Consider the following 24512-nt stretch of genomic DNA (forward strand, 5'->3'; position numbering starts at 1 on the left):
CTTTGTGCAGTGTGTAAGGAAAAGGAGGGGTCAGGCTGGGAGAGAAGGGAGGGAAGTGAATCATGATAAGGTGAGCACTGCTTTCTGGTCTCTGTCCCTGCACACAGCTTCACTCCTGCTTCCTGCATGGCTGCACTGTGCTGGTAGCCCACAGGATGAACTTGAGGCACATCTGGATCTGGTTTTCCTTGGCTTACTGTGCTCGCTTTTTGCTCTCTGTGTTTCCTTCCATCCCAAGAGTAGGTAACTGCAGTCCAATGGTCCAAAGTCAGGGGTGCTCAGAGCATCCATGGAGAAGGTTCTTGAGAGGGAGAGAAGAGGTATTTCAAGTGCCACTAGGTCTTTCTGAGTATGATTTAGTTCACTTTAAAGATAGGAAAAATCATCTGAGTCCAGGCCTGTCCTCCTACTAGTGCAGGACTCCTCTGCAGGTACCAGCATCCAGTCTCTCTCCTCTCTTGAAGAAGTGATAAATTTTAAGCAGCATATAACAGCCAGTCTACCCTGGGAGGCAGAGCTGTATTTGTTAAGACAGTGTTTGAGTCTTGCTGAAGCCCAGTATCTGGCACTGTCTAGTTTTCCTTAATGCCCAAACCTCAGTCTGAGTTCATTAGCTAATCTCTGTGTAGAAAAAGTTCTCTTCAAGAAAGCCAGCCTAGCATATAGGAAGGGAGGAAGATGACAGCCTGAGATTCTGCTGTACCTTAAAACACTGTCACTGGTTTTGCTGTATGCTGTCTAGGGTCATTGTGGCATCTTGATTCCATGTGTTCTTTCTCTCCCTGCTCTGCTGGGCCAGGCATGGCTGCAGGCAGCCTGTGGGGAGAAATGAGCTCTCAGGAGGCAGAGTTGAACTGCTTTGTTGGGCTGACCCACATCCACGCTGCACTTTCCTATATTTTGCAAGACTTTGAGGATGGCAGGTGCTGAATCCCTCTCTGGGTCCTGGAGAACTCCAGTCTGAGTACTCTGTCTGGGTGGCAAGTGATTGGAAGTAGCTGTTCTTTGTCTTGTGCATGTCCTGCTCTGAGCCAATCCTCTGGTGTAGCACCCAGCCCCCTCCCTCTTGTGGAAAGCTGGTCTGATTCACTAGCTGCACCTGGAGAGTAAGAACTTTAGGGTAGGATGTATTGTGAGAAGGTCTGTGCTGACTAAAGGAAGAAGCTGCTTTAAATGAGCTCTTTAACCCTGCTGTGCAGCACAAGCATTGTCTTCCCCTCAGACTGCTCTGTCAAAGTGGGGTCTCCAGAGCCACTGTGTTCTGGCTGAGCTTGATGCTTGTCTGGAGTGAAGGTTTTGAGTGTGCTTCTGTCTTGACTGAGGGCAAGCTTTTTACACGTGCCAGATGTTGAGGAAGGTGGCATACATTACTCTCTCCATCTCATAGGAAGTAGGTGACATGAGACATTTTTCCATTATTCTTGTTCAGGGTCTGAATTGGGGAGAGTACTTGGTGATTTTTGAGCTTGTACAGTGTGGTAGAGCTATATTAATTAGCAGAGAAACTGCTTGTATTGAGTTGCTGTGAGCTGTCAGCACAGACAGGTTTTGAATGCCTTGTGCTGCTTTTCTGAAGCTGCTGAGCTTTGTGAGGAGGGTGCTTGAGCAAAGGTGAGCACCAATGCTGCTGACAGAGCCCTATGTCTGCTCTGGACCTTGAGCTGAGCCTGTGTGATTGCACCCCATGCAGGCCAGCCCTGGCTGGCTGAAGTGTGTTCCTCAGCCTTGCTGATGCTTGAAGCCTGTAGAGAGATGCTGGTGACTCTTTTTAGAAGTTAGTCATTGAAACAGCACTTCTCTGCAGCTCGAGGTCTGTGAGAAGGTCGTTTGCTATAGCTGAAGTGGTTCAGGGACTTAGTGGTATTTTGCAGTCTTGGAGATTTACTTCAGGGAGGGGTTTGACCTGCTTTGGTTGAAGGGAAGAAGGTTACTTGGACTGCCTGCCTCCTTGCTAGAAAAGATACCAGATAAGCTTGGAGTATAATCTTAGCTGCCTAATCAGAATTTAACACGTCTGCCTTCTTGGCCAGCAGACACGTGCTGCAGCACATGCTTCTCCTTAAAGGGAAGACAGCTCTGCAAGACAAGTTTAACAGTCTCTGGAAACTATTTGTTTGGAATATATAACTGTCTGTCCTGCTTCTAATCCTTCAGTAAATGCAGCAGAAGGTAGCTACCTAAAGCAAAGCCTGGAGTTTTAGAGCCTTTCTGTTGACCCCTGTGCCAGGTTCAGTGTTACATCACCCAATCTGAGCATGAAGGAAAGCAGTGCTGGGGAAGGAAAGCTGGGAACCCCCAGCTGTTCTTTCCAGCAAGATGAGTCAGCTTCATCACTGCTTAGTTTATCCAAACCCCTCTTGACTACCTCTCTGTGGGAAACTGCTGACCCTGCAATGAGGGATCTGCATCCTTCTGGGTTGGGTATAGAAGGAGATTTTGCTGAATCTGGGGGTGAAACCTCCACCCCCCAGGGAGGAGGGGAGACATCTGTTCCCCACTTCAGGAGTTTACACCAGTGGAAAGAGGAATTAAACTCCATGGAAAGCAGATGTGATTTCTTCTCTAGAGGGTCTGAAGACAAACCAGGGGCAGAAGCAGCCTTGCTATGCAATGCAAACTCCTGAAGATGCTGAGCAGAGATATTATCCTGCTAGGAAATAAATACACTCTTGCTAATGGGACAGTGTTTTCTCCCTGCCTGTAGTTATTGTCTCCCTGCCTTCCCCTTGTAGTGTTTTCCATAGCAGCTTCTGGCAAATGCACAAATTGTGGACTGGAGCAAAGATCAGAGTGAAAACAGGCCTTGCATAGTCTGAGCACCTCATAACAAATAACTTGCCAGGAACTCAGCTCAGCAGCCCTTCTGTGTTTTGTCAGCAACAGCAAAACTTAGGTGACATATCAGGGTCAGTGAACCAAAAGGGATGTCACATACAGCCCGGTTTGCATATTTTGTTAAAACAAATGCTTATTAAAACTATAGTTGAAATGTGAGACTGCCTTAAACTGTCTGTTCAACAGTTCTTGATACTACCAAGTTTGGGAGGAATTTTTTTAGGTGTCCCAGCTGTTGCACATTCAAAGGGCCTTTCTAGCTTGATCAGCAGACTGAGCATTGTGGGCAGCATGTTGAGACATAAGGCAAAGGGGAATTCTTCTTTTCTGAGATACAGCAGCTACGTGCTTTCTGAAGCTGAATCAGTATGCTTTGTAGGTGGGAAATTGCTTGATGACTTTCTAATGCTGTCCCCAGAGCTAACTACATGATGCACCTTCTGCCAAGACAGGAAAGCTTGCAAGCAGCTTATTTCAGACTGTGGCTTTGTCTTTGTTCAGAAAAGCTTCTTTGTATGGGCAGCTGAAGCCTAGAGTAAACTTTCAAAGTGTGGAGCCAATGCCTGTCCATACAACCCTCTCTGCCAGCTTGGTTTGGGTGGTGTTTTGGCATTTTCCATGTCTCCCAAGTATTAAAACATTACCTAATGAAGCACAGAATTGCAATCTGTCTTTAGCCCTGTTAGTTTATTTCACTTCATCCTATCTTGAAATCCTGCTCAAGTGAGAACAGCTGCTTGCAGTTCTCTTGCAGTTCTTGTCCACTCCTTGTTTCTTCAAAGCCTATTTTGGACCTTTGCACAAGTGTTTTCCAGTCCTAGTTGGTTGAACAGCACAATTTTCAGCTTCTTATCAAACCTGAAGAATTGAAGGCTAAAACAGAGCATGCTTCCTCCACCTTTCAAAGTGAGATGGGAAAATACATGCATTTCTTGGCTACTGAATTCAGTGTCTGGATTCAGCTGAGTTCTCACAGGGATGTATTGCTCTACTAATCCTTGCCCTACATAAGACTGTGTGGTGAGCAAGGCAGAGGCTAAGGTTAATGTTTCATAACTCTTGACTCTGCTGAGGCTCAGGTATTCTGCCAGAAAGTAGGGGCCAAGCCTCTTGGGTTTCTCTATTTAAAAAATATTTAAAATAATGTGTTTGTCTTTCCTTGGTTCTTCACAGAAGCAATGCGCTTACCTTTCGCTTCTGACAACAATGTTCTAGCAGCAGGGTGTCTCTTCCTCAGACTGTTTTGAATGGTCCTCCCATACAACGTTATGTACTATTAAAATACTGTGTGAAAAACTGCCAAGCAGATCTTGGGGCTCCTGTGCAGTTGGCTGAGGCATTCTTCTGGGAGCTGTGCTAATCCTGTTTACCCTGGGAGGAGTACCATAGGGTACATGGGTGGGAACAGCAAAGGAATGATTGTTTTTAACTGGAAGTATGGATAATAGTGACTGCCTCCTCTTATTTATCTAAGCTTATAACTTACACAAAGCTGTGTATGTTTTGTTCTTGCACTTTCAGATTCTGGGTGCTGTGATCCTGGGGTTTGGAGTATGGATTCTGGCCGACAAAACAAGTTTCATTGCAGTTCTACGTAAGACTGTGTTTTTTCATCTTCCTTCTTTTTCTAAATTGGCTCTGTTCTGGGGCTGTGTTTGACTGTGGTATTCTTTAGGAATAGCAATACTTTCGTGCACAGTCTGTAGCCTGAGCAGACTAAACATGGTGTTTAGCAAGATGGGATTGTTATCAGGAACATGGTGAAAGGGAGCAGCCCTGGAGACACAGCATTCCTCTTAGTCTTGTTGATTGAAACACCACAGTCAGACTGAGTGAGACTACTGCCTCTTCAACCAACAATCCAAATACTTTGTCTTAAACACAGGGGCTAGTATTTCATCCTATTTTCACTGCATGTTCTGTGTTTTCACAATGATTTCCTTACTACCATAATGTGCAAATGCCCCCAGTGCCTTAATGCAGTTTTGCTGTGTGAGTCCTCCACTGTTTTCTTTCTGTAATGATCTATTTCAATTTAAATGTTTTGAATGCCAAAGAAAGTAAGTATCTGGTTTTATTGATGCTTCATGTACATTGAAAGGAGATGGTATGTTTGTTGCTAAGCAGTAGAGAATGCAGATTTAGGGTGTGTGTGTGTGTGTGGTGAAGTGCTTTGATTACTAAAACATTCTCTTACTTACACTTGGTGAGACTTATCCTGGGCATCAGAGGAGTTCTGTATTGTGCAAGGGGCTTAGCTTTCTTCCCCTAAAGTCAGCACAAACTTTGGCTAGAGTCTTAACAGACAGTCTGCTTTCTACAAAAACCAAAAACTGAGCTGGCGTAGCAGAGTCTGAGCTTCAGAGGACTGTAAGTGGACTTTCAGCAAATGAAAATCTCAGCTCCATCTTTCACAAGCTCTGCTTCCTTTGAGCTCTTTCCTAGACACACCTCAAACTTTTCTGCTTGGTGGTTCTGGTTGCTTGTTGTCGCTACCTTCAGAATTGCTGAGTTGGGCACCAGCCTCAGGCAGTGCAGCAGGGCTGCCTGCATGTGGGGAATGCACACTTATGGCATTCATAGCCCTGTTCCCAGCTACACTGATTCTGCAAAGGGCTTTATCTCCTAAGTCCCCCTGAGCACACTGACCTGGCTTGAGAGGTGCTGGATGGAGAAGACACCCCTGCTAATACCACACATGCAAATGCTACTCCTTACTCTGCTTTTGTGCTGTGGCAACTGGCTTGCTACTGCAGTACTAGAAGGTCACAAAGCACAGCAAGGGGTGTTGGTTAAAAAAGTGGGGGCATGAGCAGAAGCAGTCTGTACAGCCTAAATGGTGCCTATCATGGCCTGGCTGTTTGCAATACCCCTCACAGTCTGAGGTGTGCTTAGTACCAGTGGGTCAGCAGCTGATTCCCTCAGACTGATGGATGTTACAGCCACTTGTGGAGGGAGAAGTCCCTGAACTTGGCCCTGTTACTTGGAATCTCTGCTAACAGAGCATTTAAGAATTTAGTTTCCTTCCTGGAGATTTCCAGTATCAGCTCTCTCCCTGCCCCCTCACTTCCTTTCCCATGCCTTGCCCCTCTTTCCCTCTGCTTTAGTAACCTAGGCATCAGGGAGGGCACCCAGCTGCTGCCAAAGGAGCCTGTTGTACTTGCTTGGCTGCCTGCCCAGCGCAGGGGAAAACACGGAGTGACGGCAAACAAGCAGGAGTTGAATGCCCTCAGAGCCTTCTCTTGCAGGACAAGACTATTGCAGATGAGAACTGCAAGTGTGGCTCTTGTCCCCTGACACTATCAGTTCTCCAAGGGGCTTTTGAGTTGGAAGTAGCTTTTTCTTTCTTCTAATGGGAATTTGACAAAGCAATGCTTTCTAGCACTGTGGAGGTGTTGCAGCCTAGGCACTTGAACACTGACTTGCATGATAGTTGAGCTGATTTTGAGGGAGGGAATAGGGTAGATTTGTGAAGGCCACTCCTGTAAGGCTGCTGCTTCAGTAAATGCTTTGCAGTATCAGCACGTAACCTGCACAGCAAGAGTCACAGGACTGGTGAGGAAGCAGGATCCTGGGGTTTGTGGCACATGTCCAGCCAGGGAGAGCTGGCTGAAGTGACCTGTGTGACAAATGGATCTGCTTCACTTCTTGATAACTGAAGTTCTGTTCAGCATGTTTTAGGGAAAAAAGTTTGGAAGCTGGTGGCTTGTGCCAGGTATGAGAAGCAGGGGGAAGTATATATTAGGGGGGAGAGTATCAGTCTGGGCTTGATTATTCTCCTTTAACATATTTCAGGAGAAGCTCAGAGGAAGTTTGCCTCCTGAGACTTCCTTAGTTCAGGAAACTAAATGCTGAGCTCTAAAAATGTTATTTTCATTAATAACTGGACATCCAGAATTCCCCTATACTCTGTAGCTTGCAGATACAGGAATGTCTCTTAATGATAAATGAGGTTTCTAGTTACTGTTTCTAGACAGAGCATCTCTTCAACTTTTGTGCTGTAATGCAAGAAATAGTCTGCAAGAAATAGTCAGCTGACCAGCTCAAATGGAAGCGTTTTTCTTCTGTTGCTTGCAGTGCTAAATGCTGAGGGGAGAGGGCTGACATCACCAGCATGTCTGAAATAATCTGACCTAAACTTGGTTGAAAAACCATTGAGCATTCAGAAGCACAGACATTAGAAACAATAGCAGGGGATATCTAGGAGGATTTGTAAAAGTAGCTAATTTGGGTATTATATCTGTTTTGATCCTGGAATAGCATCTGTTTGCAGGGTGTCATGCACAGGTGTTGCAACAGCCTGTGGTAAGTGCCATTCAAGCCAGACTTGCTAAGTAACCTGTCACATCATCTGTGCTCAACACTAGCTGTAGCTTGTTGCATGTTTCACTCTGCAGAGTTAGTTTGTCCCAGTGTTGACTGCAAGTGGTTAAGTGAAAAGAACAGCTACAACAAGAAATAGTGCTTCAAAGTGAAAAGGCTATCCAAAAATGGGGTTTGGACTTGGAAGAAAGCTTCCCTGAAGATACCAAAGGGAATTGAAGCAAAGAGACAGTAGTTATGGAGTAGATCATCTTTTATATTACTGTTACTTGCAGTACATTCATGAGGGAGTAAAATTCCAGTAAGGAGATAAACCTTGTTTGGAGACAGTTATTTGTTTGGACTGACCTTGGGTCTTACAGGCTCTGGAGTCCTGCAGGATGGCTTTTAAGTCTACTTTCATCAAAAGACAGCCAGAAGCATCTGTTTGTCACCGTGTTTGGCACACATCTGTGCAGTCTGTTTGGAGCGGACAAGACAATTATCAGTAGATATGGACGCAGTTCTATAAATGGTGATGACAGACATATATTTTTGTCAGTAGCTAATGTTGTTCCTTCTCCTGGCTCCTACAGAGATGTCATCTCCCTCCCTGAAGACTGGTGCATACATCCTCATTGGTGTTGGGGCACTTACCATGCTGATGGGGTTCCTGGGCTGTCTTGGAGCCGTCAATGAAATCCGGTGTCTCTTGGGTCTGGTGAGAGTATTCGTGCCTGTTTTAGAGCCAGCCTTTAATACATCTCCTGCAAAATATCTGTTGGATTGTAGATGGGGCTAAGGTCTCCTGGGGATGTTATTTCTGCTAGGTCAGCTTAGATCTAATTCTTAATTTGCACACATTAAATTCTCCAGCAGTCAGCAGACTGCAGCAGAGCTCCTCAGACATTACTGATAATAAGCTCAGAACTGTGAATGAGAGAGGATGTCACTGACACTTCTTGCACACGGTGAGTTGAGGACTGCCAACTGAGAAGTGTACCCTGTCCCCCTCACCCTGACTTCTAAGTTGGTACTGTGCTCTCAGTGGTAGGAGAGCAAGTTCCAAAGGCAGTGAAAGAAAAGAGGAAGAGTGATAGTATCCTGTTATGTCACATCTGTGGAAAGTGCAAGAGTTGAGAGAGACCCAATTAGGAATGTCCTGTATGTCAGGACCTCTCTTCAGGCAGTTCATCTATAGGGAGCTTTTCTGTCTGCGATAGGTGAGATGATACCACCATCATACATCTCAGCCTGCTACATGACTCTGTCTTATTCAGAGCACATATGTATTGGAAACCAAGCATGGCACACACTGTGTGTCCTGGTATTAGCAGTATCTTCTTGTCTAGCAGTAGTAGCTGCCACCATTTAAAAGTAACCTCAGCAGTTTGCTGGTGAATCTAAAATTCAGATCCTCAAACAAATTAAATAGCATGTTTTAAAAGGGTAATTGATTTTTCTAAAAAAATACATTAAAAATTAGGTTTGTAAAATTGACTCTTTTTTCTGTTGAGGCTTGAGGTAGGCAGAATCCAGCTGATTGATTGAGACCAGAATGGTCTGTGAATGGAGCTGGATGTGGGAGAGAGTCCCAGTTGAGATGACACGTGCAGAGGGGGCGTGTAAACCCTTTCCTTCCTGAAGGCTTTCTGTTGGCCTAATGAGAGAAGTGCTGAACTGCACTGCTCTGACATTGGCTCCAGCCTTTTCCTAGGAAGGCATTGTTGATAGCAGAGTTTGTCTGCAGGCAAGATGATATTAGCTCATGTTGTGATTTCTCTTGTGTATGTAATTTTATTAACTTTTGTATACAGACCTTTCTAAAGGCTGACAGTGATCACCTATTGTTTTTTGTTTCCAGTACTTCACCTGCCTGATGATAATCCTCTTAGCTCAGATTGCTGCTGCACTGGTCATCTACTTCCAGAAAGAAACGGTAAGTCTTTATTACCATGCATCTTTTTCTTGGTCTTGGCTTGGGAGAAGGGTGATACCTAGAAGTTCTTTCTTCCAAACTGGGCTATCCTGTTAGCAGGCATAACTAGATTCTCCTTTTCTCCCAGCTCAATAGCTTTGCTATTTGATTTTTCTGTATCTGCCTCAATAGTGCTGTTTTCTCAAGAATTATGAAACTTTATTTGGTATGCAGGCATTATTTTTGGGTAGTGGGAACAGTGGGGAAAAAAAAAGTCCTAAAATGTTTTAGATCACACCTCCTCTTGATCCTGCTGTAGGCAGCTATTTGGACAGGTAGCAGCAGTGGTTTCAACCATGTTGCCGTCCCTGGTGCCTTGAGGAATTACCAGCCTGAGCGCTTTTTTGACTGATCTTCCTCCCTGTGCCATCTTCTTCTGTCCTTTCAGTCTTTCTGCATCTGTGGATGGAACTCTTCTTGAAAGAGCTGTCCTCTTTCCACAGAAGCAAACACAAATATCTCACGGTTCCTGCTCTACAGGTGGAGTTTAAAGCCAAGCAGTTTAATATTTTGAAGTGGATTCCTTTGTCAGGAAAGCAGTTTCACAGTGTGTGCTTCTAGAGCTCCAATATGCTTCGTAGTGTAAAAGGGAGCTACCTGTTTTTGAGCTACCTAAGTGCATTGCAACAGTCCATCATGGGTATAGGTTCCCTGGCCAAGGCAGTGCCTGATCAGGCCTTCAGTTACTTAAGAGCTAAACTGGGAGCCATATTTATGCAGAGGAAACAAGCTATAGCTGTGGGGTCACTACTGGCTTTGGGTACAAGTTGTGGGTAACCCTGTCCTATGCTGCACAGCTGTATATACCACTGTATGGCTGTGCTTACCTCTCCTAAGCCAACTCTTTAGCTAGATGGCTACGGAAAGCAGAACAATTGAGGAGGTTATGGATGGGGCCTGGTGGAGAAGTTTGGGGCAGAGGAAAGGTGCCTGCCACCAGCATAACTGATGTAAGCTTTGTACTGTGGTGACTGAGCAGCTGTCGGCTGCGTTCCTTGCCAAATGTGGTGTGACTGTAGCTTTCTCTCTGGGCTGGCAGAAGCTAAAGGAGAAACTAAAACAGTGACTAAAACTGGTGTGTAAAGATTACTCTCAACAAACAGCTCTGACTAATGCAGATATGGAGGCGTGGGGATGGGCATTCCCCTGCGATGGGGAAATGTGACTTCAAACCAGGAAATTCTGTACCTCTGTTGGTGTTTCTCCTCCAGTTGCCAATCTACTCTAGAGAACTCCAACTTTTAAGCTGTAGCTCTTCATTTAAACCTCATCAGACCAGGGAGAGTTTAAAAGTGCTGGGGGTTGTTTTCCACAGCTGTTGGAGCTGGTGTGACTGAGATCATCTCTTTTATAGATCTGGGAGAATGGTCAGGGAAGCTGGGCTTTGAACAGGTGCTCCTGTTCAGTCCCTAATGAACAAAATTAATGGAAAAGCTGTTCTAGAGCCATTCTCTTTTCAGGGATCCTCCAAAGTACCTGCCTAGAGCACTAAGAAAAGCTGCTTGAGGAAGGTCTTGGCTGAAACCTCCAGCACAGTGGTTTGGGGTTTGTGCTTCAGTGCTGCTGTGTGAGTCGCTCTGCTTCGCTGGCTGTACGTCATCCCAGGGCAGCTTGGAGTACAGTGAGGAACACTGAAACTGCTCAACAGCCAGTCCCCAGATATCTGTTGTGTTCTTTGTGTTTATTTCTTTCTGACTTCAGGAACTTGGTTAGATATAAAACAAGGAAGAACAAGGGTGAAGGAAAAGATTTTGGATCCAGAATGTAGCAAGGTGGTACTCAGTCCTTCACTTGTAACTGATGTATTTACTTCTATGGATTCACTTGAAGTTATTGTTGGCAATATCTGTTCCTTTTCGGTGTCAAAATCCTCCCCCACACTGACAAATAACAGTATACTGGAATAGAGTTAGTGTAACTGTAAAAGGCTGAACCTCTGACAGGAAGGCTGCTGCTTTGCCTCTCCCATGGGCATTTTTAGAGGAATGCCCCTTCAGACTGGAATTGCCCAGTACTTTTGGGAGGATGTTGATGCAAGATTTGTTTCCCTACATTTGTTGGTGACTGTAATTCTGGGGTGGGGTTTTTTTATCGACGACAACATAGTAACATCACAAATGCTGCAAATGATATTCTGCTTTGTGAACTGAATGTTGGTACTCACCTACATCTAGTGGATCACAAGCCCCTAAATGTGTGAGAGCCTGGGCAAGTTCTCTCTTGGCCTAGTTCACACAGTTCTGTGCAGCTTGGCTCTAAGTGCCTTGAGTAAAGGAGAATGGTGGTGTTTTGGGAATAGCCCTACTTGCTAGCTATTGTTTGCAGCAGACAGGCCTGTGTGAATGCACGCAGCGACTTGTCTGGGGCTATGGACTATGCGTGAGTTTCAGGATCTGAAGTGACAAGGCAGAGGAGAGCTCCCTCCAGTTTTTTGAGCCTGCTTTTGTGTGCAGGCTAGATGTTAATAAGTGCTGAGGAAAGGATCTAGCTTGCATCTGACAGGGACAGGATAGATGGCTGACAGTGTCTGATAGGGGAAGAAGCCTGCACAATCCATTGCCTGATCAAAGACCTGGTCTTGCCTCTGGCATTCAGCTTTCCCCATCTCCCTCTTCAGTAGCCCATGTGGTGGGGAGACTGACAGCCTTGCTGCTTTCTGGCAGTGAGCTGTGGCTTTGGTGCCTAGATTCTAAGTGCCTCTGCTTTGAGGTGGTGGGATTGTGCCTTTGGACACTGGGCTTGCTAGAGTGGGAAAAGGCAAGAAGCCCTGAAAGCAAGGGTAGCCATTTCCTGAGGTATTCATGTCTCACACAGTGCTAAGTCCTGATAACTTTAAATGGGTGGAGGTGGTTAGGATGTTGAAAGCCTGCGTGTTCTGTGTGCCTTTCTAGCTTGTTGCTCTTTCGGTTTTCCTCTGCCAGGTGCTTAAGGGTGAACAGCTGCAGATGCCTGTGTTTTCCCTTTCGGCTGCTTTATAGGTTAAGCCCACAAGCAAGCTGCCTATGTGGCTCCAGAACTGTGCCACTGTTTGCATAATACTCCCCCTCTCTCAGATTGCTTGCTACAACACCTAGGAATGCCTGATTTTTTTTTTCTTTAATTTGAAATGCTTCACTTTTTGAAACAAGAGCTGTTTGCAGGACTTCTTTCCTCTTCTTTTGTAAGAGTAAGGGCAAAGCAGACATACAGCTTCCCTATGTAGCTGTGGTTGGGGACATCAGGTTCAAGTCCTGTCTGCTTGTGGTGGGGTCCTGGGATTCCTGCAAAAGTGGCAGTAGGCTCCATCTGACCCAATAGCTGAGGTGCAAGATGGGCCCAGGGTATGAAAACAAACCCAGCTCTCCTTGCCTCCCTCTGCATGTGGAGCAGCAGTGTGCAGGAGGGGTCAGGGTGGGAACTCACAGGTTCAGTAACTGATAAGACTTATGGCAGCAGCCAAGGCCAATCTCATTAGTGAGAACCAGGTCAGGTTGCCTTGATTTGAAGGGAAGAAAAAGGGGAAGTGAAGTAATTAAAAGGGGAAGAGATAGACATCATGAGAAGAAAGATCATGCAGCTCCCGTCCGTCTGGCCTGACATAGCTGATCCCAGCAAACTGAGCTGCAGTTTTCCTAGGAAGAGGAGTTGCTGATGTAGAGAAGCTTCTCTCAACAGTAAGCAGTGCTTCCTCTTGCTGAGTGTCCTGGCATTTGCCATGGTCATTGAAAATTCTTGATAATAGAAGAAAAGAGAAACCCATTTCCACTGATTTGAAATATGCTGTAGCACCACAGTCAAAAAGGTAATAGGTGGGATGGGAACATTCTGGTGCTTAGGCTGATGTAACTCTATCCTATCCCTTGGGCAGTCTAATGACACTTTTCTTCAACCTCTTGTGTATCTGGGTCTGTCCTTAGCAGTCCTTATGTACTGGTTAACCAAGGCTGGTTAAGAAGAGCTTTGGAAGGAGGTGGGAGGGAGAAGGTGAAGGAGTCTGCCAGGTGGTAGCTTGCACCTCTCATCAAACTGAAGGGTGTTGTAAATATCTCTGGAAAAGGAATGGTGGTGAAGGGATGATTTGATACACCTGAACTTTGTGATAAGACTGTTAATGAGCAGTTTAGGTAGTTGTAATACTTCCTGTCTTAATATAGAAACAGGACTTGTGGGAGTTTGAGGAGAGGTAGATCAGCACCTTGTGAAAAAGGCAAGTTTCCATCAGTTGTGTATCAGCAAACCCATCTGCATTCACGAGCAGAGTGGTTTACACCTTCTCTGAGCAGTGGAGATGAGCTGCAGGGCAGAGATCCTGGACCAGGGTCTCTCCTGCAGTACAAAATTAGAAACACATAATCTGTGAGTCCTTAAGGTAGTGTTGTCCTTCAGCTTGCACTTACCTTGCACATCTGTCTTGTCTGGGGCAGGCAGTTAGTTGTTCAGCCTGTGTCTTAGCAGGTAACCATACCTGATCTGTTTCCTTACTGCTCTCCTGGTTTGTAGGCTTTCCCCATGTCCTGGCAAGGACTTGCTGGTGCTTTGGCTGTTGAGCAGCAAAGTTGCTGCCCTTATCTGTACTTGTTAACTATTTGCAGTCAGCTTTTATGAGTGACTGTAGCTTTATATGTGTATCTGAAAGACCAAAGAAAAGGCTACAAGAACTGATAATCTAACTCTTCTGCCTCTTTTTTTCTTGCCAGTTGAAAGTTGAGTTGTCTGGCATAGTTGTAGATCTGATTGAAAATTATGACCCTTTGGATGAAGATAAGAGGAACTTGCAAGATGCATGGGACTATGTGCAGACACAGGTGAGTTGTGGGGGGCAGCAAGAGGTAGATGATGCTATTTGTCAATGCAGGCAATGACCTTTAAAGCTAGGCTGAGGACAGAAAAGCAACTATTGCACATTGATCTGGCTGATCTACAAAGTGGCCTGTGAGGTTTGGTGCCTGCAGACTAGAAAATGGTCTTGCTTGGTGCTTCTGTGTCAGACCCTGAACCATTCTTGTCTGCTGGGTGTTAGAGCTAGCTAGTGTTGGCTGTGTGCTAGTGTATCTAGCCTGTCAAATGGCACTGCAACACTTCTCTTTGTCTGCTGGGCCTCCTGAATACTAACGTGTGAAAAACATTCTGTACATGATTTTTGTAACGAAAAGTCCCTAGTTTATTGCCAAGTCAGCAGCACCACCTGCCTTACTACTTGGTGCATGTTGCTTGCTTATTGTGATGGTTCTTTTGCAAGTATCAGCGTTCTTGGGAGCCATCCAAGTGCCCATGGTTTCTGTTTTAGCATCAGGGTCAGCTCTTGAGCAGCTAGAGAGTATTCAAGCACACTGGAGTCATGACAGCTGTTTACTGCCAAACCACAAGCTTGAGAGCTGGCTGGCTGTTGTAGTTAAACACACGGCCAGCGTGGGACTGATGGGTAGTAACTACGAGTAACAGCATTTGTCTTCTTTCTGTTCTTTGCTTTGCAAAACACTGACCTGCAGTATTTCTCCTCCTTGGAAAATGATTTATGCATGTTTTTTCACTGCAGTTGTAACTCCTTGGTGGTGAACTCAAGAGAAGCCTGATTCTCCTGTGGAGAGAGGCTACTGCTTGGGCCCTTCTTTTATGTAGGAACAGAAGAAAAAGGTTTTGCAGAGATGGAGAATTGGAGTGTTAAGAGTCTACTTCATCTCACACACTGGGAGTTAGCATTTTAAAGAGAGTGGGGTTCTGTAAACCGGGAGTTTAAAGTCCAAACCTCTTGTGAAGGAAATGTAGTTCCTTCTGGAGGCTGTGTCTTCACAGCACTCTTTTGGAAACCAAATGCTTGTCCTGATGTGGATGTTCAGCTGTTTTTATCTCATGTCTATTATAGCAGAAATGTTACTTTTCCTTTCCAAGCAAAGAAGCATTTTCCCTAAACTTCTACCTTGACATAGGACAGCCTTTCTACTCTGTACTACTGGGCAAGCACTGGGATCCATGCTTAGGATCTTACTCCCTGCTAGACTTCCCGATGTGCTTTTCCCTTCAGCAAATACGGTTTTATCACGTGGCTCTATAGGAATGTAAATGTTTCTTTGGATGGAAATTTTCCCAATCCCGTGTTCCAGCTGGTCGTGCTGCACCCAGGCGGGCGCTGGTGCGCGGTGCTGTGCTGGGGCTTGGCGGCGTGGGGACGCCACCGTGTGGTGGCTGCTGCTGTCCCGGGGCCAGGGCCGAGACCCGGGGCCCTTGACCTCTTGTTTTGCTAGCAGAGTGGCTCTTCAGGAGGAAATAATGTCCCTGTGTTCTGGACAGCTCTGTACATAAGTAACCAGGGTGGTGTTTAGTGCTGCTAATTCATGCAAACTGTATGGCCTGTTGTTGCACCGAGAGCTCCTGAGTACTTCTACCTGCCTATTGTCATGTGCAGTTATCTTGCCAGTGCAAAGGGTAGGACTGTAATGATCTCTCTCTCATTATTAGATTGCCTGCTGTGGCTGGACTGGACCAAAGGAATGGGAAAACAATGAGATTCTTAGGAACAAAAGCAATACTGAGTATCCGTGCTCCTGCTCCAATAGATCGAAGGACTTAATGGAAGGAAGAGGTTTCTGCAATCTGGAAGACCCTCTGAATGGCACTGCAACATATGCTGACTGGCCTGTTCATGAGCAGGTGAGTGAGTATGTCTGGGCCCTGTGAAACTTCCACTGAGGCTGCCTTGTCTTTGTTCCTCTGAAAATTTAGAGCACTTAATTTTATGTCCTTATTGCTTGAAGTACCCATGGAATTTGGGGCAAGGGGGGACAGGGTGATGGGGATCCTGCACTTTTTTGCAAAAGCTTCCATGAAACATGGTATAGCATGTAACTGGGATAATTCCTGTGTGCAAAGATATGTTATGGATTTTCAGTTTTGACATATTTAGAGCCGTGCTTCTTTTCTTTGTGGCTGTGTTTTCTCTATAGGGATGCATGGATGGTGTAGAGGAGTGGCTGAAGGACAACCTTGGTATAATTCTTGGGGTTTGCACTGGTGTTGCTGTTATAGAGGTAGGTAATTTCCTGACATGAACCTATACTGTCTTATCATGGAGACTTTTTTAAAGGCAAAGCTGTTCTCTCAAGTAATAGAACCCGGTTGAGTGGCAGTGCAGTTCTAGCTCTTGGTTGTGTCTGCCTGAACTGTGGCTTTTGTTGATTGGATTAAAAATATAACAAAGCCTTGTCTACTTGTGGTTCTGCCTGCTGTATCTGGCTTTTGGCAATTCTGTAACCAGAATACTGAGGCAAGCAAAATCCCACTTTAGTGAAATCCCATTTGTTGCCTTAAAAAGCCCATAACATAGTTTCCAGATGAAGTCACATCTTTATGAAGCCAAATTTTTTGTCATTTCAGTTTACTGCATTTGCCTTGTATTGAGGACTAACTCTATTCACCTATATGGTGTCATTAAAAGATGTTCGCTGTATTCCTCTCCCCTATATTACCTGTTCTTCCCACCTTATCTGTCTGGTTGCTGATTTTGTTCCCACTCTTCATACTTGTTCCAGCTGCTCGGGATGATACTGTCCATTTCGCTTTGCAAGAACATACACAGTGAAGACTACACCAAAGTGCCCAAGTCTTGAGTCGGCTACTCCAGAGCTACGGCACCACAGAGAAAGGAGCAAACAGAACATTCCTGCCTCATACCCAGACTGTCCAACCATTGACCATTATTCCTGTGACATCCCATTTCTGATACCACTCTGCTAAGAACTGTTAGAGCTGCAACACAGCCTGATCTTCTGGCAATAGGGTCCTTGGGCCACCTGCATCCTGCCTCTGGATTATTTCTACTTCAAGAAGCAGAACTTAAACTGTCTTGTGTCACATGAGACACTGATTAACCTGAGGGGACAATGCTTTTGCTGTCTGCTCCTTGTTAAACAATACTATTCATATCTTCATTCTACAACCCACTGGACCCAACATACAATAACTTTTCTCTCCCTTGCTGTTCTGCACATCTTTTCACCTCCCTCCTGAAGTCTCATGAGCCAGGAATTCTGTTGAGATTCCAGTGCTTTGCTAGCTTCACTTGCTTCACTGACTTGTGGTGATAACTAGTCATGCTTTATAGGCCTTCTCATCCCTTGCAGTTGACCTGATTCAGCTCCTACTATACATCTTCCAGCCTAGGTTCTGATCTGAAATACAGAGTGCTACTATCACGCTTCTCCTGTTTCTGGAGTCAGCTATGCCTTGCCTTCAGTGGAGCTCTTCCCTTTGAGCATGATGAGAAGCCACCAGGAGGGAGCCAAGCCTACTTGTTTATTCCTAGTGTGACCTGGCAGATTGTGGTGGTGGTGCTCAGCTAATTCTGGAATGGATCCCTTGGGTTTTGGATTTGACATGTTTCTCCCATATGCCTCTTTATCTTTTCCTCTCTCCCTAGCTCTGCTTTGCTGGCTCCTGTCAGCTTGAAGGTTACTTCAGAGACTGCTGCATACTGTGGACTCAGCCCCAGGCTGGCTCTGCTCTTTGCATTCTTGGGTTGCCAACTTTATAGAGATTACAATTAATTTGATTCTTCCCCTGCTCCTTTATGAACATAAAATTTGTTAGCTGTGGATTTAGATATGAATATGGAAAGATCTGACTGGATTGCTGATGCTGTATATTGGAAATATCACCCGTGTCAGCGCCCAGTATAGGTTCTGTAGCTGGGATGCAAAGATAAGTTGCTTTTATTTCAGTTGTCCATTCTTCTGACTCCACTGTGGTCCGGAGCCATGGCTGCATCCTGAGTTCTGCCTCAAGTGCCAGCACTGCAGCAGATAAGTAGCAGGTTCTGCAGTTGTGCAGGCTGCAGGTTTCTGTGCTAATGGCTGGGCTGTTTTTTCTATTTAGCCAGGGGTCAGCAGCAAGGAGTGGTGCAGACCAGAAGAAGGTAGGAAATGCACAAGAAGCACTGCCCCAACTGCTTACGTAAGAGAGCTGGGTGCAAATCCTCACTTTTAGAGGTGTCTTGGGCACAGCAGATTTCCTGCTGTTACATGTGGTACAATGACTGTGACATCAGGAAGCTGGATGGGAGATAAGTGGATGGTCCTTGCCAGGGACCTGTTACAAGGTACTCGGTGAGTGAGCCTTTGCCTTACAGAGGTGGTTCCAGGACTGTCTCCTGTCAGGGGTGGGGCAGGTAGTAATAACCCTAACTTGGTTAACTTGGTAAAACCTACTTGGTTTTCCTTCTGGGAAGAAAGGCTGGTGCAGAGAATCAGGGCCCCAGCTGGGAGTCCCTGCTCTGTCCTCATCTTTGGACAGAGTGATGACGGGGGAGAATGACTGGGCAAGTAGTTTTTATGGAGGTCTGATAAGGCTTTGCAATTCTGAGATATCTGCCCCTTCCTGCACAGATCCTTCAAGCTGACCTTTTCTATAGCAGAAGGCACCTTTAGCAGTAAAGCTTGCTAGCTTTTGTAACACAAAGTCTATTCTCTAATGAGTTCTTATTTGTAAGATTCTTGTTCAGTTACAGATGCCAATGCTGAGCAGCAAGTGAAAAGGAGCCCATTCTGGATTTCCGTTTTTGTCTGTTTTTAGCAACATCTTCCTACTGGAAGAAATGCATGTACAGATATAAAAGTCTAGAGGGTGAATATTTCTGTAATAAAGACTTTGCTAAAAAATATATCTCTCTGTCTGGGACTTGTGTATTGAATTGTTTTCCCCTTGCTTCCTCTCCACTCCTTTCTGCTTTACGTGCAGATCACTGACATCTTATTTATTCAAAGTACCAAAAGTTCTGATGTGCATGTGTGAGATCAGTGTGGGCTCTAAAGATCCTGCCCAGCAGGGGGAGGTTACAATTTTTCTGGGCTGTATTCTAAAGTAAACTTTCTCTTGTTTTATGAAGTATGTTTGTCTTAGGGTGAGCTGACTGAGTGATAGTTCCTTGTATTACCTGCTATCTCCTAAGCGAAACACTTGAAGATGTTGCTTCAGATCTGCACAGTCTGCACAGTTTGAAGTCATAAGCCTTGGGGACTAATTCTGATGAAATACAAGCTTGCTGCTATGCCCACAGTGCGTACAGCTCTTGCAAGCTTAACTATATCATTTTTTCCTACTCACTTTCAGTAGGATTCCTCAGCCCTTGCCCTTCCACTGTGAGAAGGAAGAAAACTAGATGGCCATTTTTCAATAGTTTATGTCACCACATGCTGGCCTTGAAAAGCTCTTCAGAAGTAGATAGACCAACTATATAAATCTTCTTGCTTTTCTCAGCTAAGCAACTGAGAAGTGGATATGAGCTGGATCTCAAAATTCCTTCAGATCCTGCACCATATTGGTGCATCTGGACATTTGAAATGGCTTAGAAGAAACTGAAGTGGTGTACTAATGAATTTTACAGCTGTTGCTTTAGGAAGTGATGACCTAAGTCCTCATATATGTTTTGAAGAAACAGAGTGAAGTTTGCAGAGAAGGTACCTGCTGATAGCAGGTTCTATCAGCAAACACTGGTGGCAACTGGTCTAAGTCAAGATTTCAGGAGCCCTGACCAGATGAGTGCAGAGCAAGAGGGACTTAAATGGATCCTGGAGCCACAGTAGGGTGCAATGATCTGTCCTACTCGTGAGTACAACTTGTTCCTTTAGTCTGTCCTGGGCTGTGCTTGAGGAGAGCTTGGTTCTTAGTCACATGGAGTGTCCCCTTTCTGTTTGATTTCCCAGAGCACCCTGCTTTAATCAGGAGGTAATGCTTTCCCAGGGCCCCACAGCTTGGAGGGCTACACTCCTGGCAGAACTGCCAGCCCTGACCGGATGGCTCCTAGGTGGGGAAGGGTGCTGCTGGTTTCCATCCAGCCGGTTGTGGAGCTGGAAGGAGAAAGCAGGGGACTTGAGGACAATTGCTTGTCCCAGCTTGGGTCCCCAGCTCTGCCCGAGCTCTGTGGAAACCTTTGGCCACTGGAGGGAGGTGTTCCACCAAGAAAACCCAGCCCGGGCTGGTCCCAGGGGAATGAGAAGATGACACTGATCGCTTCCGTCTGCTCCCAGTTACTCCTGGCAGCAGGGTAGCTAAATTAACTTGTAATTACAGATGTATTCTCCTCGTAAACGATTTGTGCTACATGCTCGGCATTTTTAGGGATAATTTTCCCTTCCATTTCTTGGAGAAGCACACAATTGGATATTTTGTTGCATGTCTTCCACTATTGTGAGAGTTGTGTTTCCGTCTTGTGTTTCTGCTCTACCTAGGTCTGGAAGTTCAGCATGAGGGAATTCCCATGATGCTTCTTGTCCCCATTTTTCCCTGTTTCCTTCCAGCCTCAGTTCCTTTCAGTTGTCAGTCAGAGGGGAAGGAGAGTGCATTGAATACTTATAAATTTGATTTCAAAAACATTCCAGGAAGAAAGTCCTCAGATCTTCAGAGATTAAGAAATCTGCTGCTGCTCCTTGGGCCAGGCTCCCAGCTCCTCTCCAGAGGTGGAGGTTTGCTGCTGGAACTAGAAATCAGCCTAGCACTCAGACTTCTTGGGAGCTGCAGTGTTTGTCTAGCAAAGCCCACAGGGCCAGCCTCTGCAGAAGCTCAGCACATGGAAGCATTTTGTGCACAGCCAATAAGCTGCTCTGTAGATGTCCCAGGCCAATAATTAATATTGAAAGAGCAGAGTTGTGACCACCCTGTGGCCTGAAGCAAGGCCCCTAGTAATGAACTGGTCACGTTTCTTGTTCTGTGTGATCATGAAGCACTCACGAGTTGCTATAATTCTTTCCATGAGGTGGTTTTTTTTTTTTTTTTTTCTGGAGTGGGAAGAGGAATTGCATTAGTTAGAGTGGCTAAGGGTAAGTCTGTAGGTCACAATGCATCTTGTTTTCTGTATGGAACATACCCCAGTTTAACATGTGGCAGCTGTTCTTTTCCCTATAATTCTCCCATGTGTGGTGGTGTGGCTGGTCCCTGCCAGCTGTGTTCAGGATTTAGGCTGAATGTGGTGGACTTCAGAAAAGCCTGGTTTCTGGCTGCCAAAGGACAGACTGCAAGTGCTGGTGACAGACTCTGTGACATTGTTGAGGAAAGTGAGGAACGGGCAGCCACGGGGGCTCGCTGCTGAAAAGCCAAAGGACCCTGGGGTTCTCGCAAATGCTACCACTCAATGCCATAAATGGAGAACATACCCTCAATTATTCATGGGCTGGATCTACCCCATCAGCCTCTGAGACTCTGCTCTAGCCTTGGCCTTTTATTACATATAAGCCTCAGTTAGCAGTCAGCATTTCTGAATGACATCTTAAAGCAGGTTGATACTAAAAGCTTGTCAATGTAAAAATCTACTAGCATGCAAGTCTTCAAACTTGTACACTTGCAAAAGGCCCTTAGCAAAAAATATGCAATTAGTGAACCAAAGCTATTAGTAAAACGTTGCTAGTAAAGCTACTAAATGTGCTTTAGCCATTATAAACAATTTCTAGCAGGTGTGTGCTGGCAGAGTTCATGCAATTTTTTTGCCTTGTGTCAGGAATCTTCTCTGCCAAACATGGGAAATTACCTTCTCCTAAGTAAATTCTGTAACCCTGGCCATGAATTCTTTCTTCTCACAAGTATAAGTTGTCTGGTTTCTCTCCTCTAAGCTCCCAATAATACAATTGACTGGGGTTTGTGTGCTGTTTGGCTTTTGTGGGGAGGGATTAGGGGAATATTGGATGCTGTGTACCTGGAGAAAAATTATTCTCAGCTCTCTGGGCAAAAAATATTAGCTCCATTTAAAATAGGGATTTAAGAGAAGGATAATGCTCCAAGTAATATGTAGATGCTCTATGAGGTATGGAATCGGAGAGGAAAGATGCTGCTTTAGGCCCCAAGGATGGTATTTTCATGCACTTCAATTAAATTTCTCTCTGTTATCTTCTTTCCTATAGCTCTCTCACTGATGAATGGCATCATGGAGTAACTCCTCTGTCCTCAACAATGCAGAGTTTAGCAGAAAGTATGGAAACCTACTTCTGTAACTACAACAGGCCTTATCTTTAGGAAACAAGAGAGCCTTTTCCTTCCCACCTTTGGGGTCCAGATGTAACTCCCATTCCTTCACAATGTTTCTTTGAACAATGGCAGCAGCTCAGGGATTATCCTGATGTTGCTCTTCATTCTGTGAGTGTTTGCCAGGTTAGGAACTATACTGACATCAGACCTAGGCCTCCTGCAGGACCCCAGATCCTCAAGGTGTCACCAGAATGCCAGACCTTTTCCATCATGTGTCTCTGTCTAGTGTTATCTGCTGTTCATAAGCTTAAATCTTTTCCATGTTATCTCTCCTTGTCCAAACAATTTTTCTGGAGATTGTCTGATTGCAATTCTTCTGGAATCTGTCTGCCACCATCAGGTAACCAGCTCCTAAGCAAGAGTTGTGACAGTGCAGGAGATCAGAGGATTGTGCACCAGACTAACTTCTTCCTTCTTTTTGCCCTCCTTAGAGTTACAGACTGGACATATGGAAGTTCTTCAGAGACAGCAAGAATCCCAGAGCTTGTGATCATCTGAATGGCTTACCCAGAGTGCTTCCTGGGTATTTTCTGCATAGCCCTTCTGGAAACTATTTGGGGTTTACTAGGGTGGAAATGTGAGGTCCTGTCATGTTATAGTATAGGCATGTGCTTTGTGCACTGAACTTGCAAAATGATGTCAGAATAGTATAACTCATGCAGTGATGTCTGCAGACAGCCTGGAACAATAACCCAGCACAGTGCAGACCTTTAATTCTGGCAGAGGTTTTTTCACTATACTCTCAAGTATTCAAAAATAAGTTGTTCTTTTGATATGATGTTGTAATTAACTCTGGTAAGCACTGATTGGGATTTTTTTTGGCATAACCGTTTTTCCCTTGAGGATGTAAGTTCCTCTAAAACAAAGTGGTTTTGGTTTTTTTTTTCTTCTGCATAAACAGACTGAAAATAGTTGAATAACTTCTAATTGAGGGATTTTTTTCTACTTTCTCAGTGGTTACCTCATAGTAAAAATTATGTAAAATATTTGAGATTGAACAAAATAGGATTATAAAGCTATATTCTAAACTTGTGACCTAAAACCAGGGTGTGTTGGTCTTCTGAGGTGGGATAGACTGAGGAATGTTTGCCAGCCCTTTCAGTGAAGAGTTTTTTCTAGTGTTCAATCTAATCCCCTTTTTTCCCCACTCTCCAGTGCCACTTGAGGCTATTTCCTCTCATCCTGTCACTTTTCACTTGGGCAAAGACCCTGACACCTGAGCCCTTTGTATTTTGGAGAGGCTTCTCTAGCCAACTGTGGGCAATTCTTCAGAGCTGCAGAACAAAGTAGGGCAGAGCAGAAGTGAGGTGAGCTCCATGTGGTGTGTGGGGGAAGCTGCCTGGAGAAATCAATGGATGCCTTTCCTCAAGACCAGTGCATTCCCAGTCACCTGGGAGCTGAGCACAGTTTTGCACAGGATTTTGCTTCAGTGCCTGCATGGCAGCAGGTGTGTCACTGGTGTCACGTTGGTGCTTGGTGGGAGCTAATGTCTCCTTGTGTGCTGAGAGGCTGGGGAGAGGTGGTGGAGAAGCTGAAATGATGCAGCCAGTGCTACTGTTGTGTGAGGTTTGGTGGGTGTTTTTGAAGGGGGCTTTTTTTTTTGTCTTGTTTGGTTTTTATGTGGAAATGCATGAGTACCAGGTCTGTATGAACCTGTGGAAGTGAGGTGGTGTGCAAGGTGGGCTGGGGCAGTGTGGGAGCCTCTGGAAGGTGAGGTGTACTCTTAGGAAGGAACTGCCTAAGGAGGAGGGGGAGGCCTTGGCACATGGTCTGGAGGTGAGGGAGGTGTCTGGGACAGAGAGTTGTGGTGTGGGTTTTGGCCTGACAAGGCAGTGACAGGAAGGGCCCCCACAGAGCAGTGCCCTGCCCTGAGGAGCCAGCCAGCATGGCCAGGTAGGTTGGTTTGCTGAACAACTGCCAAGCTGTGGTATGGCCATGAAGGGTAGCAGGATGAGTTGCAGCCAGCCATGGGGGGGATATAGGAAGAAAATTTCTCTGGAAGAGTTTTTCTCAGGGGACTGGGACTTACAAGACAGGTAGGCTGCATTTCAGCTGCAGCAGTATTTCAGTACTGAGCTACTGTTTTCATTATTTCATCTGCTGTCAGGTGTCAAAACCACCTGACAGTGAGGTTTGCCACACTGGTTCTTGCCAGCAGTGAGAGATGGATGAACAGAACTCTGTGCCTGATGTGAGCACTGCAGTGCAGGGCTGCTGTTGTGGAAGGAGTCAGCAGGGAATGCAGAAACCACAGCACCTTTATCCTTAAGTGACTCGGTTGCCTTTCCCATTAACTTCAGGATCAGTTTGAAACCAATTGTTTATAAAACAATCAGTGAGGTTGTCAGAGTAGCCTTTTGAGTAGTTCCAAGTATTGGCAGTCTGTCTATTGCCTTATACACTCTCACCACAG

The 24512-nt window shown here is 45.4% G+C and overlaps 1 protein-coding gene across 2 annotated transcripts in view; it reads left to right on the forward strand.

Annotated features, from left to right (window-relative positions):
* The window catches only part of CD82 (CD82 molecule), a 38533-nt gene extending 19787 nt beyond the window's left edge, over positions 1 to 18746 (forward strand). For both annotated transcript variants that reach the window (XM_066552476.1, XM_066552477.1), the window contains 7 exons: positions 4357 to 4429; positions 7734 to 7858; positions 9002 to 9076; positions 13792 to 13899; positions 15551 to 15742; positions 16036 to 16119; positions 16621 to 18746. In XM_066552476.1, coding sequence (XP_066408573.1) covers positions 4357 to 4429; positions 7734 to 7858; positions 9002 to 9076; positions 13792 to 13899; positions 15551 to 15742; positions 16036 to 16119; positions 16621 to 16698 — 735 coding nt within the window. In that variant the 3' untranslated portion in view covers positions 16699 to 18746. The remainder of the gene's footprint in view (positions 1 to 4356; positions 4430 to 7733; positions 7859 to 9001; positions 9077 to 13791; positions 13900 to 15550; positions 15743 to 16035; positions 16120 to 16620) is intronic.
* The last annotated feature ends 5766 nt before the right edge of the window (positions 18747 to 24512 follow it).

The sequence above is a fragment of the Molothrus aeneus genome, chromosome 6, assembly GCF_037042795.1.
Source record: "Molothrus aeneus isolate 106 chromosome 6, BPBGC_Maene_1.0, whole genome shotgun sequence".
Taxonomy (NCBI): domain Eukaryota; kingdom Metazoa; phylum Chordata; class Aves; order Passeriformes; family Icteridae; genus Molothrus; species Molothrus aeneus.